The sequence below is a fragment of the Lepidochelys olivacea genome (genome assembly GCF_965140295.1).
Source record: "Lepidochelys olivacea isolate rLepOli2 genome assembly, chromosome: 10".
NCBI lineage: Eukaryota > Metazoa > Chordata > Testudines > Cheloniidae > Lepidochelys > Lepidochelys olivacea.
This window is the reverse complement of record NC_140420.1, coordinates 68,212,987-68,229,825: the sequence shown is the minus strand read 5'-3', so window position 1 is coordinate 68,229,825 and position 16,839 is coordinate 68,212,987. Positions and strand designations below refer to the sequence as shown.

At 44.2% G+C, this 16,839-nt stretch overlaps 1 protein-coding gene and 2 long non-coding RNA genes across 4 annotated transcripts; 2 read left to right on the top strand and 1 right to left on the bottom strand.

Annotated features, from left to right (window-relative positions):
- Positions 1-476: 476 nt before the first annotated feature.
- On the bottom strand, positions 477-4,444 carry MEX3B (mex-3 RNA binding family member B). The gene is made up of 2 exons (XM_084641866.1): positions 3,803-4,444; positions 477-3,012 (listed from the first exon to the last, which is right to left on the bottom strand). The coding sequence occupies exons 1-2, from the start codon at positions 4,053-4,055 to the stop codon at positions 1,616-1,618; spliced, it is 1,650 nt and encodes a 549-aa protein (XP_084497992.1). The 5' UTR covers positions 4,056-4,444; the 3' UTR covers positions 477-1,615.
- Positions 4,445-5,057: 613 nt separating this feature from the next.
- On the top strand, positions 5,058-6,697 carry LOC311527659. Its single transcript, XR_014713410.1, has 2 exons — positions 5,058-5,351; positions 6,248-6,697. It is a non-coding gene; the product is annotated as an uncharacterized lncRNA (long non-coding RNA).
- A 4,509-nt stretch (positions 6,698-11,206) lies between these two features.
- Positions 11,207-16,599, top strand: LOC311527850. Of its 2 annotated transcripts, XR_014713463.1 has the most exons (4): positions 11,207-11,870; positions 15,565-15,652; positions 15,911-15,964; positions 16,542-16,599. It is a non-coding gene; the product is annotated as an uncharacterized lncRNA (long non-coding RNA). The 2 variants fall into 2 exon arrangements; XR_014713464.1 differs by lacking the exon at positions 16,542-16,599 and having other exon boundaries at positions 15,911-16,184.
- The last annotated feature ends 240 nt before the right edge of the window (positions 16,600-16,839 follow it).

Genomic DNA, 16,839 nt, shown 5'->3' with positions numbered 1-16,839 from the left:
AATTTGCATTTCCATGAATTTGCTAAATACAGCAGTTATTCTGAAATTATAAGTATTTTCATTATTAAAAAAAATAACACTTGAAAAGATACTTTTCTCCAACTTTTTGTGGATAACCTACAGACTAAAAATATAAATCAACTCTCCTCTTCAAATAAGTGGCATGAGGCATTTTCAATGGAAAGATTATTCTGGAAGCCTTCACAAAGTAAAGGTTTCCAGTAATATTAATATGACATGTTTAAAACTCTGAACTTGTTTCATTATAAGTGAGAAAAATAAATTTAAGTCCAATCTCTACTCATGCCCAATCAAATCACCACACAAGCTATTTTTTCTGTAATATTTTATTTTATTTATATAGAAATACTTAAAAAAACATGAAGTAGCACCATTACTTAAGTTTTACCTTTATTATGTAGAACTTTAAATGTCAGAAAAATAAAACTCTTGATACAATTTCAAATCTTGTCTCAGCAAATATAATATTAGTATTTGACCATGAGGTTAAAGGCCCTTTATCATAAAATAAAATATACTTTGTTTTTAAACTTTGCTCCGTAAAGTACATTTAAGCTCAAGTAACGTCACCTACATATACATAAACAAGTGGTAAACAAATGTATTAAAATAGAAATACTAAAACTATAGTGGTGCAACAGAATTTTTGTAATTTCCACTGAATTCTATTTATACAAATGTTAGAAAGCTTCAACAGTTCCTTTTGACATGTGTTTATACATTTCAATTTTTGTAATAATATAGAATAAAATATGCTTTATATCACTGAATAGAAAATATGCTGGGTGAAGCAGATTTAAAAGATTTTTTTCTGAACCTATAAAATCTCCATCCCAACAGAATACTGTTCAAAGCATTACACATTTTATGGTTTGTAATTCCGTCCACAACTGTGTGATATTAAAATAATACAGTGTTCTTTGCCATAAGGCCATACTAAAATAAAAAAGATTTAACCCAGCTACAAAAAGTTCACTGAACTTAAATTAAAATACTTGTAAACATCTTTGCAATATGAAATATAATTTTTCAAGTCAAAAAAGAATAAAATACTTCAATCTGTATTAATGCAATTTATCTTTAAAACCTTTAAACGTTTTTTTAATATATATAAGAGATATGTTACAGTTTCTTTTTACTTTGATAAAGCTGCAGTATCATGGTTTTCACAGGAACTTCTTGCCCTTTCAAGAACATTCAAAAAAGTATCCACCATAGATTTAATTATTTTGTAATAAGCATTCTAGGAACTACCAGCACGTTTTACTAACAGTCCACACACCATCATTATCATCATCATAAGCATTTTCTACTTTAAAATAAAATAAAATAAAAAAGTCTTAGAAGCTTCGTATTAAAGTACAGTGTAAAAACTAGTCTAGTACTAGAATGTAGTCGTTCGTTATTATTTATAGCATGCATCAGAGGTTACAAATATCCCCCTAACCCACCCTACGCTACAGTACACTCAATGCAAAAGTAATCCTGCAAGTTAGGTCCCTTTTCAAATGTGCGGATACTGCAGCTTTAAAAGCTAATCGGGACACCACGCAGTACAGACCCGGGCTCTGCGTTTGTGACCCTTTTTTTTTTTTTAGGAAAATATACGGATGGCCTGAGTAACTGCGCTGTGGCAGACGGGGCACTGGGGCTCCGTCTTCTCGCAGATGCGGTTGGCGCACTCCATGCAGAAGAGGTTGTGGCCGCAGGGGACCAGGGCGGCGATCACTTCGCTCTCGAAGCAGATGGAGCAGTCGCGGCTGCCTTTCCGCCTCATGCCGGAGGAAGAGCACGAGGAGCTGGAGGAAGAGCTGGACGAGGAGGAGGAGGAGGCCGAGGAGTCGGAGGGGAGGCCCGGCAGGTGCGCGCCCAGCCCGTTGGCGTACAGAGGGTAGGAGGCGGAGGAGAGCAGGCGCCCCCCTCCCCCGCCGGGGTCGCTGCGCACTCGCCGGGCCAGGGGATGCTCCGCCCCGCCCCCGCTGCCATGCAGGGGCGGGGAGAGCCGGGCCGGGGGCGGGGCCGCGCCGCCCCGCCTCTGCGTGCTCACCAGCAGCGCCAGGTTGGCGTTGGAGGGAGCCGCGGCCGGGAAGGCGGGCGAGGACGGAGGGGGGGCGGCGGCGGCGGCGGGGCCGCGCTCGAACTGGGACCAGAGCAGGGGGGCGCCGGGCGGCGGGGCGGGGGCCAGGTCGAAGCCGGGCGGGGAGTCGAAGGGCAGCTCGGCGCAGCAGTCCGGGGAGGAGAGCGCCTCCCCGCCGTACACGCTGTTGTTGTTGTTGTTGCCGTTGTGGGTGAAGCTGAGGGCCGGGCTGGGCGGGCTGTAGTCGGCCAGCCGGGCGCTGCCGCCGCCGCCGCCGCCCCCGAAGTAGGAGTCGGTGGAGGCGCTGCCCAGCGAGCTGGAGCTGTCGTTGCGGTAGCTGCAGAAGGGCTTGCGGCCCGGGCTGGGGGTGATGCTGGGCGGGGTGGGCTTGCTCCACAGGCTGCCCGGCCCGTTCAGCTCGAAGCCCACGTCCGTGCCGTTGGCGTGGAAGTCGTTCTCGTCCGTGAGCTCGATGATGCCCCCGGTGCGCATGGCGATGTGCGCCTCGATCTCCTCCCGGGCGCGGTCCACGTTCTCCGGCATGCCCGTCACCTCGAAGACCGGCTCCTTGTCCCGGCTCGGGGTCACGATGTAAGTGTGGGTCTGCTGCTGGATGCGCTTGATCGTGGCCCCCTTGGGCCCCACCACCAGCCCCACCACCCGGTAAGGCACCCGCACTTGGATGGTGGTCTGGCCGGGCAGGTTAGGGGGCCCCGGGACGGTGCCGTTCAGAGCGGTGTTCTTGTTCCTGGAGGCTCGGATCATGGAGAAATGCTCGGCCGCCGAGATGATCTCCCTCCTGGCCATGGCCACATCTTCCTTTCTGCCCGTCACAACAAAGAGCGGCTCCTCCCCGCGAACCGGGGTCTTGATGTAGGTGTTGGTCTTTGCCCGCAGAGCTTTGATTTTACAACCTGGGAACGAGAGGTGGAAGCGGAGAGAAAAGTAGGTTACAAGCCATTATGGGGGTGCAGCCAGAGAGGGAAAAAACCGCCCCCCATCAGGTTATAAATGGCATTTACTTCGCAAGCCCAGCCCTGATACACCCCCCAACACATATTGCAGTTGGCCAACAACATGTTTGCAGTGCAACTGACCAAATCCATACAACGTGCGGTTCAACTCAATAAAAACAATTCGTGTGCAGTGAAACTGGACAAGCAAAAATAAGCAGCCCCCGCCCCACAAAAATAAATTAGTAATTCCACCCTCCTGCTAAACACATTCCTCCGGGGGGGGGGGGATCATGGGTTTTTTTTTTCTTTATTCGTTAAAGAAGGTAGGAAGCAGTCGCTGTGCTGAATGAGCCAGATTCCCCAATGCGGATGCTTTATTCCAATCCTATTGTTCCACTTCCCCACTCCATTTGTTCCTTGTTTTAAAAAACCCCGTGATTTCTAAATTTGTGGGGAGATCAAGACTCCGATTTTTTCAGTGCATTTGCCACTGAGCTTTCTCTTTCGTGCAAGGAGAAAAAGACGGGTTTTATTTTTGCTGGTCGGTGAAAGTGCATCTTGAAATTGATGCATACTGCGCCTCAGAAGCACCACGTCTACTGCACTTTCTTTGTCTGTGGGGAAACCTAGTACTGGCCATAATAACACTGCAGCTTTACCGGGGACAGCCAGTGTCGCATCTCAGACACGGACCAGCCAGCATGGAGGGGAGAAAATCTTTCACACACACTCACATACAGTTACCCACCTTGCCTCCCCACTATCTCAGCGACATGCTCGGAGCTGGGCACCGGGACGCATTCTGTCATGTTCACGCTCTTTTTCCGAGGCTCGTTGTCGTAGATGGAGCTCGTCTCGTCGTTATCCAGCCCCAGCAGGGAGAGCTGATCCAGGGCTATCTGAAGGGCTCTTTGGTCATCCAGGGTCTCTCCCCCTCCACCACCTCCTCCGCCACCGCCGCTCCCGTTCCTCTCCATGTCTGCAAAAAGCGAGCTGGGCATAGTCCCGGTGTGTGTTCCACCCTCCTCCTCCTCCTGCACTCGGTTCAGTAGTAAAAGATCAGACACAAAGGAAAACCCAAGGCAGATGGCCAGCAGGAGAGGAGGAAAGGGAGGGAAGGCGAGTGCTGGAGACCGGGGATCAGTTGCCTTTTGCTTGTATATTTTGTATCTTTTTTTTTTCAGTGCAATCCGGTTTATAAGATGTTTTCAGCACCCCCCCCCACGACTCCCCCCCGAAGTTTTTTTTGGCTGGGGGTGGGGTGGGGGGAAGAACAGCGAGAGGAGCTCCGATGATTTCCCCCCCTTGAGTTCCTTGCTGGCCACAATGCCAAGCGATGGCAGCGTTTCTTTAAGGAGCCCCTCCCAGACTCCACTCCACTCACTCAGCGTTTTTTCCTCTTCTCCCCTCCTCGGTCTGACCTACTGCTGCAGCCAGACAGCACTGGAGGGGGGCGTGGGGGGGGGGGGATCAGGGAGCCGCCGCGTAAGCGGCAAGAGCTGACAGCACAATGCTACTGACACTATCGCTGTGTGAGGCGATTGGACAGGCACAGTGCAGAGGGGCCGGCATTAGGTTGGTTGACCCACTCCCTCTTCTTCCTCCGCCCCTCCAGGCAAACTCCTCTCTTTGTTGTCTAATGCAGAACAATAAAGACTCTCGACACTGGTTTGTATGGCTCAACCTTGCATGCATCACTTTCCCCACATTTCCCTTTCCTGTGTGTTAATTATTTTGTTAAAGAGACCGACTTTAGTTTTAATCGACTGTACAAAAGGCCGGCCCGGAGGTCGATTAACCTAATGGACCATCTTCCACACACCCACCTTCCAAAAAGGAACCCACGTTTTTTTTCCCGTCTGCTCATAAATCCCTTAGTTAAAGGTGCTTCTTGGTGGGGGTGGGTTATTGTACAGCAGCCAGTTGTGTGCATTGCATTGGTTGATGAAACGTTTCCCCGGGCGGAAAGCAGCCACTGAGTGAGTTTCACACTCATCAATGGCAGAGAGACTCAGGGCAAGGGGGTGTGACAGCAGAAGCTGAAAGCCAGCCACTAAGGAGAACAATGCAATCGTCCTTTACACCGTGCGCTGGCTGCTAAACGGGTACTAATCACACAACAGACTCATACTGCAATGCAACAACAACAGAGGAAAGAGACAACAGTCGATTTCACACCGGAGGGGAAATATATTGCATTGCACTCCTCCAAGCTAGTTAATAGGAACAGCCCCGGTGCGGCAACATCTCACGGTAGAAAACTCCGCTTGCAACAGGGCTGCAGCCCAAATTCCCAGGTAGGTCTGATGTTGCCGGTCGTTTCAGTACAAAGAGTCCCAGCGCGGCTGCGAATATGCCGAGCAGACAGAAGAGCGCAGCCCGCTGCCTACTCGGACCGGCTGGCTTTGCGCCTGCGCCCCCCCGCTCGGCTGGCGCTGCTCCGCCATGCGCACTGGGCTTCCACGATAGGGTTAGGGATGAGCCGACTCCTGCCGCGCTCCCCGCAGACAGCGCGAGCCGGCGGCGAGTGAGGAGCTGTCAGCGCGGCGCGGCGCGGCTCCTCCAGGGCAGCTGCTGGAGCGCGCCCCTCTCCGGGAGGGGCCCGCGCTCCCCAGGGTGGGAACAAGGCACCTCCCGCGGGATTCCCCACAGAGCGGGCGCAGCGCCTGAAGTGAGAGCCCCCAGGGAGGGATCACAGCATTTTAGGGAGATTCCAGGTTGGAGGGGCTGCGGGGCATAGCACCCTAAGAGAGATAGACCCCCCCGCCCCCCCCAGCAAGGAGGTGGAGCACCTACCAGCCACACACCCCAGGGTAGGGGAAAGCACCCACAAGAGACACACCCCTCTGCGTGGGCTTAGTACTGATAGGGCAGGAGTGCAGCGCCTCCCCTGAGACACAGCCCCCATGGAGGAGTATAGGGCCCCAAAACCCCTGGGGAGGGCAAAGGGGGAACCATGCCCAGTCACAGCCTTCCTGGGGAGGGAGTACTCCAGCCTGGGTGCCTACTGCCTACCCAGGATACCTGCTGTGAGAGCTCCCCCATCAGCCCTGGGGTGCATCGCTTTGGGAAGGGCAAAGAGCTGGCCACCTTGACGCTTGCTGGTCTGCAGACTGGACTGGTTTGCACATTACTGAGGTTCTACTGGACACTTCTTCAAAGTAGAATTTTTAAAACGGATGTTTATTTGCAGTGACCTTAGTGCGACAGAGGAGAGGAGTGCGGCGCCCACACTATGAGCCACCTGAGGAGAAGGAGATCACAGTCCTATGCCCTATGGAGGGGAAAGGGATGCAATATTTGCAGTGAGATGGCTCCTAGGAGGAGAAATGTGGCCCACACGGAGACAGACCTCACACAGGAATGGGCCACCGTGCCCGCAAAGGGCCTCTTCTCCATCCTAATGATTTGGATCATGAGGTTTAAGAACAAATGCCCCTTGGAATAGAACAGCACAACAAGCACAAAAAAATGCCCTACCGGTACAGCAGTTGGAAGGAATAGCTGCTTCTCCAAGACGCCATCCCGGCCTATCCTGACAATCTCATGGAGTTTGTGCATCTTGTACTTTATGAGATTATTGTTATACAAGTGTCAGTGTGTGCTGTATGAGTCACAAATAAAACCACGCTTTCTTCATCAATCATCCTTCTACTTGTTCATTATCATGCAGGGGTAAAGCCAATCATTTACGGTCTACAGTGTGACTGGTAAATATTTATGAAGTGGCTTGGCCCTGTAATTTTAACATTTCTATTTAATAGAATCAAACTGGAAGGAAAACACCAAACATGGCAAAATGCAAATAGGTAAAATAGTGCCTGGAAAGGCAAATTGAAAGCAAAGCATATTGTGTCTGCCTGCCCCTTGGACGATGATCTGTTGGAATTGCTAGAGACATGTTTGCATTATCTCTTTCAGTGTCTCCCTGTTTGATTTGGTTGCTTTGTGCTCAAGTCCTGCCCTAGGGTCTCACCCTGACCAGTCACTAAAGCATCATATCCACCTAGTACCTTATTAGGCTTCAAGATCTGATGGTGGATGGCCAGAAAAGTGTCACTGTTCTCAGAAAAATGCCACCATTCACTTACTTATTTTTATCCTTCAGTTTTTGTAAAATACATCTATAGGCACCCACATTTGCTCACCCAGTTTCCTTGCCAGCTGTCACGTAGCACAAGACTGACTTTTTTCTGACTTCAGGGAAATTGACTAGTAATTGTTTTCCAGTGTTGCGTTTGTTGGGCACAGACGTGTAAGTAGTGTGTCTGTTTAGCCAGCTGCCTGTACAAATAAGTGTAACAAGTCACAGGTAATTGTTTACACCTAGGGTTTATTGCAAATTGCTGTCATTTCCTCAGGATGTTTGCATGTTTTATAGCAAAGCTCCAATGGCCTGTTTTCTAGCAAGGACATACTTCGAAGATGAACCTTCTACAGTGCCTGTCCCACTCCCATGGCCTGATTGATTAACAATCAATTTTATTGACCACAGTAAAAATGAAATAATGATCAGGATCCAGGATCTTTCCCTGGGTTTCATGACATGTTCGAAACACTCCCATTCAAGAGATTGCTTATTTTACACATTTGTTATTCACTGCTATGGATACCAGTGATGGGTTTCATAGGAAAAAAAAAATGCATAGATAAAGACATTTCTTATAAGATCTCCTCAAGGTTCCCTAAACTTCTTAGCTATTTCAGTATTAGACATCTTTTTAGACACTGTGAGATAAACAGGATGAACCAGACATTTGCTAATAATGCATCCATACAATAATTTGCTAGTAATAGCAAATAAAAACAATACTTTTCTCTTCTGTAAGGCTCTTCACCCCAGGAGCTCAAAGTGCTTTACATAGATGAAAGATCAGTATCTCTGTGAGGTAGGGAAGTACTATCCCTATTTTATAGATAGCGAAACTGAAACACAAACCGAAGTACGGAGGTGAAATGATTCTCCACATATCGGGGGCTGAATAGTGGCATATACAAGGGGGTGGAACAGCAGTTAGTTCAAAAAGGTGAATTGGTATTAGCAGTGAAATCCTGCAGTGCTTTTCCTTTTCCCTGACTTTTAAGGTTTCACATAGTAGCATAAGCGAAAGGATCGCTCATAAAGAGATACTAGACTAGTGCCTGGGATGTCACCTGTTCTTTGCATTTTTATGTGATTTCTTTCATCATTGTGTAATCCTTGCATTTTTTCCAGCATGGGCTGAGCCTGCTCTCTGACTGGGCTCCTGCCCAAAGGTGAGAGAGAAATGTTTTGTTACTAGCCTTTCCTGCCCCACATAATAGGGAAAAGAAAAACAGTCAACTCTAGGCTTATCTGCCCCCTCTAAAGCGCATATTCTACTCTCAGTCAAACTAGGGTTTGAAATGGCTCTAATTTTAGTTTTTACCCTGAGTCCACAAACTCAAATTAGTTCAGCCTTCTCTGCAGAATGATTTTGATACGTCTAGTGCAGGTCATTTTCTGGGGACTAATTACGAGACAGTGTTTCTCGCCTGCCATGAATCCCAGGGAAAGATCCTGGATCTTGAGCATTATTTCTTTTATACTGTTGCAGGAAACATTTGAGAGTAATCTACTAAGGGAGAAAAAAGTTACACTGATGTGCATTTGAACATGGCTACACGGAGAGAGTGGGGAGATTCAACAGGGTTCTATGGAATCTGGAATTCATACGGTTGTGTGCTTGTATGGTAGTGACCAAAATATATAAGATTAATGTGGATCCTCATTCTTCTATGAATGCAAGGTACTGTTCAGGGTCAATTCAGTCCCTTAAAATAACCAAAGACACTAAACGAAAATATTTTTGATGTGCATATTTCATACCATAAAATGCTAAAGCACAAAAACTCTATTCATACGGAATTACTGGAAAGCACCTGCCTCTGGGGTAAATGCATCAACCAACCAGTTTACAAGAGGGGAGGATGCATTTTGGTCAAGCACGTTGGGGAGTGCGGGGGACAGAATGTCATTCTCAGCCCTTTTAGCTTCTCTGTGCTTCCATTTCCCATCTGTAAGATGAGTTAATACTTGCTTTCTCCAGCTGTTTGTCTTGTCTAGTTAGATGGTAAGCTCTTTGAGGCAGCAGTTGTCTCTTGCTGTATAAATGTACAGCATCTCACACAATGGAGCCTTAAATTCATCTGGGTAGTCCTATAAATATAAATCATTAATAACATTAGGATCTAATGTCCATTCCATTTTTTAAAGTCTCATCTGAAAGAGTACAGTACCGTATCTCAATACAGGCACTTTAACCAACAGGTATTTCAAATTCCAGATTTACACCTCTAAACCATCCCCTCTGACTCCATGTATATTAAAAAGAAAAGGAGGACTTGTGGCACCTTAGAGACTAACCAATTTATCTGAGCATGAGCTTTCGTGAGCTACAGCTCACTTGAGCTGTAGCTCACGAAAGCTTATGCTCAAATAAATTGGTTAGTCTCTAAGGTGCCACAAGTACTCCTTTTCTTTTTGCGAATACAGACTAACATGGCTGTTACTCTGAAACATGTATATTAAGACAACACTACATGTATACTGTATTTTACGCTAGTGCAATTACTGGAAAAGTTTTTGTGCAATAATCTTGCAAATGAACATCCTTAGCACTGTGGGCCAGATAGTCAAATCAATTTAAGAGTGCAGTTTTGTTCATAATTTATGTATGCAGTTCCATAACACATACAAAGGAGCTTGCAACAATTAGCAATCTGTAGCCAAACAAGTTTCGCCATTTCTTAAAATATGCAATAGTATTTATGTCAGGATTATTATTGAATGCTTATTAACCTACATTCAACAGTGAGATCACAGAATAGTATTGGGTCAGAATTTATTTTCTTTTAATGATGTCAACTCCACCCTTTGACAGTTCTAGATATTTACAAACAGCTCATCCCAGAATCTAACCAACTGTAACTGTAAATATTTATCAAATCATGTATCCATAAGTTATTCTTAGGGTTCCAGACACTTTACACTATGGTTTGTGTAGAGATTTTTCAAACTATACTGTCGTGGAAATAAACTATAAGAAAGCAACTGGAAACGCAGCAGTTGCTTCAGTTTTGTGAATTCCGTATTTATATAATTAACTTTCCTTTAATTTTCAGAACTCTTTGTCCAAATTAAAAGCAACCCTTTAGGGCAATTTCTGAAAGAGCAAAAATAATCCCCAAACCATAGAATGGCAGTGGGCTGGTAATGGTCACGCTACCACATTATCTGTTTGGAATCACATTAAACAAAATAGAGCTGTGTCTCTCATCCTCCTACTGCCATAGATATGTTATATATAAACGTCTTTAGGTTAACAGTTTTCTTGCATGGATTTGGTTTCAGAAGATTGAAGTTGAGACACACACTTTAAAAAAAATCATATACTGTATTTTCCTTTATATTCATTTTTCCATTACGCGGCTAAGAGCAATGGTCAGGGTGTTGTAATTGCCTTGTAAACTTACAGTTTTGCTTAAAATGATTATATGTGAAAATCATGAAAACCACTTCTGAAAGGATAAATGCACCTTTACAATAACACATAAACAAGCAACCCAGGTTGCCTGCTTACTTTAAATTCTCTCCAAGTTTCAAAAGGCGTCCATCATTTTACATTTTCCTCATTTTTCACTTTGAACATTGTAGTTTAAGCAGAAGAACATAGTAAATTAATGCATAGTAAATTTAAGTAAAGGAGAAAGTAACAATAATATTGGCAAGGGGTTAAAAACTAAGGGAGGGGGAATCCCCTCTGCCCCTCTTTGTATATTGTCTGTTTAGGGCCCATTCCTGCAGACCCATACTCGTGTGTGGTCCTGTTGAAATCAATGGCAGCACACATGTACATCAGGGGTGCAGGATCAGGCACTTAGCTTCCAACTTCCTTGGGCAAAGAATCTGGTTTATTCTTGGGACCCAAGAACCTCTGAATACCAACTGGCAAAGGGGTTCAGAGAGGTTACAGAAATCTCATGAGGCTGGTGTGTACATTCTAATTCACCAAAGAATGTTATGCGAGGTCTCAAAGCCAGTGTTACACTGATATTTCACAATGATATTAATGTATATACAGATACTATGTAAGGAGATACGTATATACAGAGACTGGAAATATGTTTTAAAGTCTGTATCCAGTTATTAGTCACAAACAAAGGTGAAAAACCAGTTTTTCTCAAAATAGGAAATAGAAATGTGTATCTCTATGTCAGGATGTAAATTAAGCATTGTAAGCTAACACAACAGATGCCCATTTATATACAAAGACAAATCTTAAATGTTAATGTTATAAACAAAGACAATGTTAAAGTCAAAAGGGAAGCAGCACACAGGAAAAAGCAAACCACAGGGAGTTATCCTGTCTAAGAATACAGACAGTAAACTTTGGGGGTATTTCTGGAAGCAGACACCCTGGTACACTGCACTTAGGAAGTAAATGGACAGCATGCTTGCATTCAGAAAAATGGGGTTTCCACCAGCCTTGGTTGAAAATGCTGAAGTGGACTCTGAGTAACAAACATTTTTAGATAGAAGGTTACTGTTAATTATGTTTAGTGTTGTCATAAATATAAAGGGAAGGGTAAACACCTTTAAAATCCCTCCTGGCCAGAGGAAAAACCCGTTTATCTGTAAAGGGTTAAGAAGCTAGGATAACCTCGCTGGCACCTGATCAAAATGACCAATGAGGAGACAAGATATTTTCAAAGCTGGAAGGGGGAGAAACAAAGGCTCTCTCTGTCTGTGTGATGCTTTTGCCAGGAACAGAAAAGGAATGGCGTCTTAGAACTTAGTAAGTAATCTAGCTAGATATGCGTTAGATTCTGTTCTGTTTAAATGGCTGATAAAATAGCTGTGCTGAATGGAATGTATAGTCCTGTTTTTGTGTCTTTTTGTAACTTAAGGTTTTGCCTAGAGGGATTCTCTATGTTTTGAATCTGATTACCCTGTAAGGTATTTACCATCCTGATTTTACAGAGGTGATTCTTTTATTTTTTTTCTTCAATTAAAATTCTTCCTTTTTTAAGAACCTGTTTGCTTTTTCATTGTTCTTAAGATCCAAGGGTTTGGGTCTGTGTCCACCTATGCAAATTGGTGAGGATTTTTATCAAGCCTTCCCCAGGAAAGGGGGTATAGGGTTTGGGGAGGATTTTGGGGGGAAAGACGTTTCCAAGTGGGCTCTTTCCCTGTTATATATCTGTTAGACGCTTGGTGGTGTCAGAAATAAGTCCAAGGGCAAAAGGCAAAATAGTTTGTACCTTGGGGAAGTTTTAACCTAAGCTGGTAAAAATAAGCTTAGGGGGGTTTCATGCAGGTCCCCACATCTGTACCCTAGAGTTCAGAGTGAGGAAAGAACCTTGACAAGTCTCTAGAAAGCATGTTATGATTTTGTTTTATAGGTAACCTTTAGTTTCCAATATCCTTTTTATCTCCTGCATCTGGTATTTGATGATAAACTTATTCTTGTTTTCACTATAAATATACCTCAGTGCTGTGGTGTTAAGCAAAGTGCTGGTCCTGAGCTGAATCTTACAAGCTGGTGTATATATTGTTCCTTTGGGAACTGCTGGCCTGGTGGTTCTGTGAGTGTTCAGTGATTAAGGGAATGGACAAGGAATGCTCAGAGAGGGCTCTGGGATTGGCAGGTGCCTTTCACTAACTGCATAGAGGGAGCAAGGCCTGTGAAAACCTGGAAGGCAGTACTTGTGTTGCCAGAGGCTATTGGTTTTAGGGAGCTGATCCACAGCAAGCACAGAGAAGGTTCTTTATGCTAAGGACAGGTAGTGGTGAGGTGCCTCATATCCCTGGATACCCCTGGGGAATGTCACAATTCTAAGACCCTGCTCTTGTGTTGGGAGCTGCCAGCATGAGCCCCTGTGCCATTAGAAAGTCCCACTGAAAGCCCAGGGGTTCCCCAAAAGCACGAGAGGGTCTACACTTACCTCTCCCAATGCAGGATTTGGGCCCAAATCAGTAGAGCACCTAGCATGTTCTTGGGCATTGTACAATAAATAATAATAGATTTTGCTTTAACAGGAAAAAAAAAAAATTTTCTGTGTTTTTATGCGGAGCTCAGTCTTTTCCTCAATTTTACTCTCTGGAATGGTAGGTCACAATTATGGTGATATCACATGCAAACACCTTTGTTTTCTTCCCTCGTCCCCACCACCTTTAAGAGTCTATCAAGAAATGCAGCATATAATGGTTCCTTTATTCCTGCTTAGAGAGCAAGCACTTGGCAGCAGAGAGCATCTCTTTGTTATATGTTTGTACAGTGCCTAGCTCTTTAGACACACTGCACTACTACTAATAGTAAGAGGATGCTGTAATAGAGACCCAAATTCCCTGATGGGATCTAATTCTTGCCACAGTACTGCCCTTTAGCTTGAAGTTCAGTCACATATAGATGGGGAAGGATTATGAGTTAATTGATAAGACTTGATCATCATCAGTTTTGGTGTCCACACAAAAAATTATTTTAAAAAGCCTAGGTAATGTACTGCACAATATATAATCAGGGGACGGGAGGAGGGAACCCCTGAGCCTGTGTGTATCCAACTGTAATGCCACTCTTTCTTACGATAGCATGACATCCCTCAATTCTGAATTGAGTTTCTCTCTACTGGGACTGGTCCTTCTTGACATTTTTCCAGGTCTGAAGTAGATGTGGGCCTGAACCCAAACCCTATATGTGTGCAGCCCTGAATTTAAGAGTGTTTGAAGTGTGGATCTAGGTCAGAATGCTGGATATGGGCACACGGCAGTTCTGAAGAAATATACTTCTTTTGTGAAACTCTCAATGCCCCAAAGGATTTATGGCAGCCAGAATATCATTGGAGTTAAGCAGACGGCTCAGGGGAACGATGCCATTAATAATTAATACTTCGCTAGTAGAAAATTGAGCAGTATTTCTGGGTAGTTGAAAGATAATGTTTTTCCTGTACAAAGATTCCCCCATACCTGTAACTCTTCCTACACTGGATGATTCGTTTTAGCTCTGCATAAATAACTGAAAAAGAAACCGGCACTAGATGAGATTTGCACATCTAAAATTGGACATGTACAATACATCTCTCTCTCTCTCTCTCTCTCTCTCTCTCACTGGCCCAGCAGATGCAGAGCACGTTTATATAACACAGACATTACTGTCCCAGCAGAGGCTGGAAAGTTTTGTGAGACACAGACGCTACTGTCTCCACAAATCTGTATTTTTTGGTAAAATTTTCGTACCACAGACACTACTGTCCCTACAGTTCTGCATCTGCTGGAGAGTTATTGTTCCACATACTCTTCTACCCCAGCAGATGCTGAGAGGCTGCAAGAACGACAGGCAATTTTTGTCACCACAGATCCACATCTGCAAGGAATTAAATTGCCACGAACACGCCTATCCCTGCTGATCACTAAAGCCATCCACTACTGATAGGGAGGAAACAAAATGAGTCAATGAAACAACAATGCAGAGAACCTAGAACCCCAATACCAAATCTGCCTGCTCATTAGAATCAATGGCTCTATCCTTCAGGCTATTTCAGGAAAAAAGATTTGCTTTGTTTTTAACTGCATGTTTGAAAGTTTTTAAAAACGAACATTTATTCTGAAAAGCATTGAGGGAACAAATATCTGAAGGCTTTTTTATGTGCCAAACCAGCAGAAATACAAGCTGTCCATCCCTAGTATGTTAACTTTAACCCCATGCTGCAGGTACACGTCACCTGTGCTAGCTCATTCCCAGCTTTCTTTTGAACAGATGCTTCCAATTGTGTAGGGGGTTTAGTGAGGACAATAATATTTAGGTCCAGACTCTCAAACACACCTGTACCTTTCGCACATGTCCATTTTAAGGGGACAAATACACAATGTGCCTCCTTTAATGATTTTACATGCTTAAGGTGGGAACACACAAGTGTTTCAAAATTTGGGCCTTATTGTATTTATGCACTTCAGATGAATTTGATCCTTCATTGCACTGGTGAAAGACGACAGTAATAAAGAGGAGTTATGGTTTATGTTAGCCCTACATTATCATGGCCTGCCCCCTCCCCTCATGGAGCTGGAGAGGGCTCCAGTCCTCTGTATTTTTAGTCATGGGCCTTGAGCAGATCCCCAGAGATTGATGTGGTTTGGGGGTAACATCCCCTATTCATTTTGCAAGAGGCCAGTGGGCAAACCCTACACCCCAGTACAATGATTTGAAGAAATGCTGCAAAGGGAATCTCAGAATTCTCTCTTCAGGGTGTTCTTGCCCTTAGTTCATGGGTTTTTGGTTGTTTTTTTTTAAATCTTCCTCTGAGGCATCAGGAATTTTCAACTGGGGAAGCCAGGGGAAGAATACCAGATGTAAGAGAGCAATGGTCTGATACAGCACAGCAAATCCTATGCTCCTTTGGAACTGATTGTGGGAAAGTGTTAAGATTTTGGTTATTCGGCCAAAGCAAATGACATCTTAAGCCTGGTCATATACTTGCCTGTGCTATCTTTTTCAGATCTCACGTCCTACTGGTTAGTGGCAACGGTCTCAAGTTTGATTAATTCCGTTTACTGGAAATCCGATATTCACATGCTTCGTTTAAGGTTGGTTTGTTTATTTAGCCCTATCATCCCAATGTGCACTCATCTTGTGTTGCTTGTATGTACATTATTTCATTTCAAATTTTGGAAATGATATCTTTACCAGAGTTCATTTAGAGAACAATTTCATCAATAGTGCATACTAAGGAATTGGCTCTTTCCAATGCCCACTGAACCCTTAGTATTTCCCCCCTCACTCCTGAAAAAAATAAAAACAGATGGGATTTAGAGAGAGAGATGATAATGTTGTCTTCATTCCAGGGTGTGTGGAACCCTAGGCTGGAACAGAAGCCACTGAGGAGTTTTGGAGTTAGAGTGAGTATTAAGGGTGGATTCTAGCACACATTCACTTGAGCTTTGTGCAATCCAGAGTACGTGAATCTCACCCAGAAAGAAAAATCTCTGACTTCAGAGAAGAAACAGTGTCCTTATAAAAGCTGGCCACCTATTTCCTGAACAGATCACATTGCTACATTTACTGTGGAGGTTAATATTCATTTCAGCATGAGTGATAAACCAACATAATTAGGAGAATAAACTGACTGCTAGAAGAAGTCAACTCTGCATTCTTTTCCTGATTATGAAATACGGAATAAAAATATGTGTTTTTAAATGGCATTTCTTTGTACCAACAAATGAAGGAGAAAGTTTCATTTTTACTTCCTGAAATTAGGTTCAGAATCATACAAGTTTTGATTTTCTTCCTTTATGCTGAAATGCAGGTTTTCCAAGCATTATGGAATAAGTGTTACTATGGCAGCCTGGGTGGGGTCAAGTCTTGCATAGCGGACTGTGTGTTGACATGCAAGCTATGATCACTACAGATTCCAATGCTAAAAAGTCTCATAACTGTCTGAAGATACAGTCGAATCCACTTTTCTTTCATCTCTAGCTGAAGAAAATAATGGGAAGATTTAAACAAAAGCCATACTTATGAAAAAAGAAGAGAGGCAGGTAAGCCATTTCCTTGTTAATGTTAACATGGCTTAAGTATTTCTGCAAATATTTATCACCATAACAAACTAGAAATATTGAAATTTTCTGGTCTAGGATTTTGTCCTTTTACACTCCTGCCACCTCATTGACTTTAACAGGCTCACGTGGATGTAATTGTGGACAGGAGTTTGTCCCTTTTGGTGTAATAGAGATTTGAGCACAGCAAAGTAACACAGCTTAGGGGAGGGGAAAGA

Excerpts from the sequence above, each read along its gene's own strand:
- MEX3B (XM_084641866.1), bottom strand. The coding sequence starts at position 4,055 with ATGCCCAGCTCGCTTTTTGCAGACATGGAGAGGAACGGGAGCGGCGGT. Across the intron at positions 3,013-3,802 it reads TGAGATAGTGGGGAGGCAAG|GTTGTAAAATCAAAGCTCTG; the intron begins GTGGGTAACTGT and ends TCTCGTTCCCAG.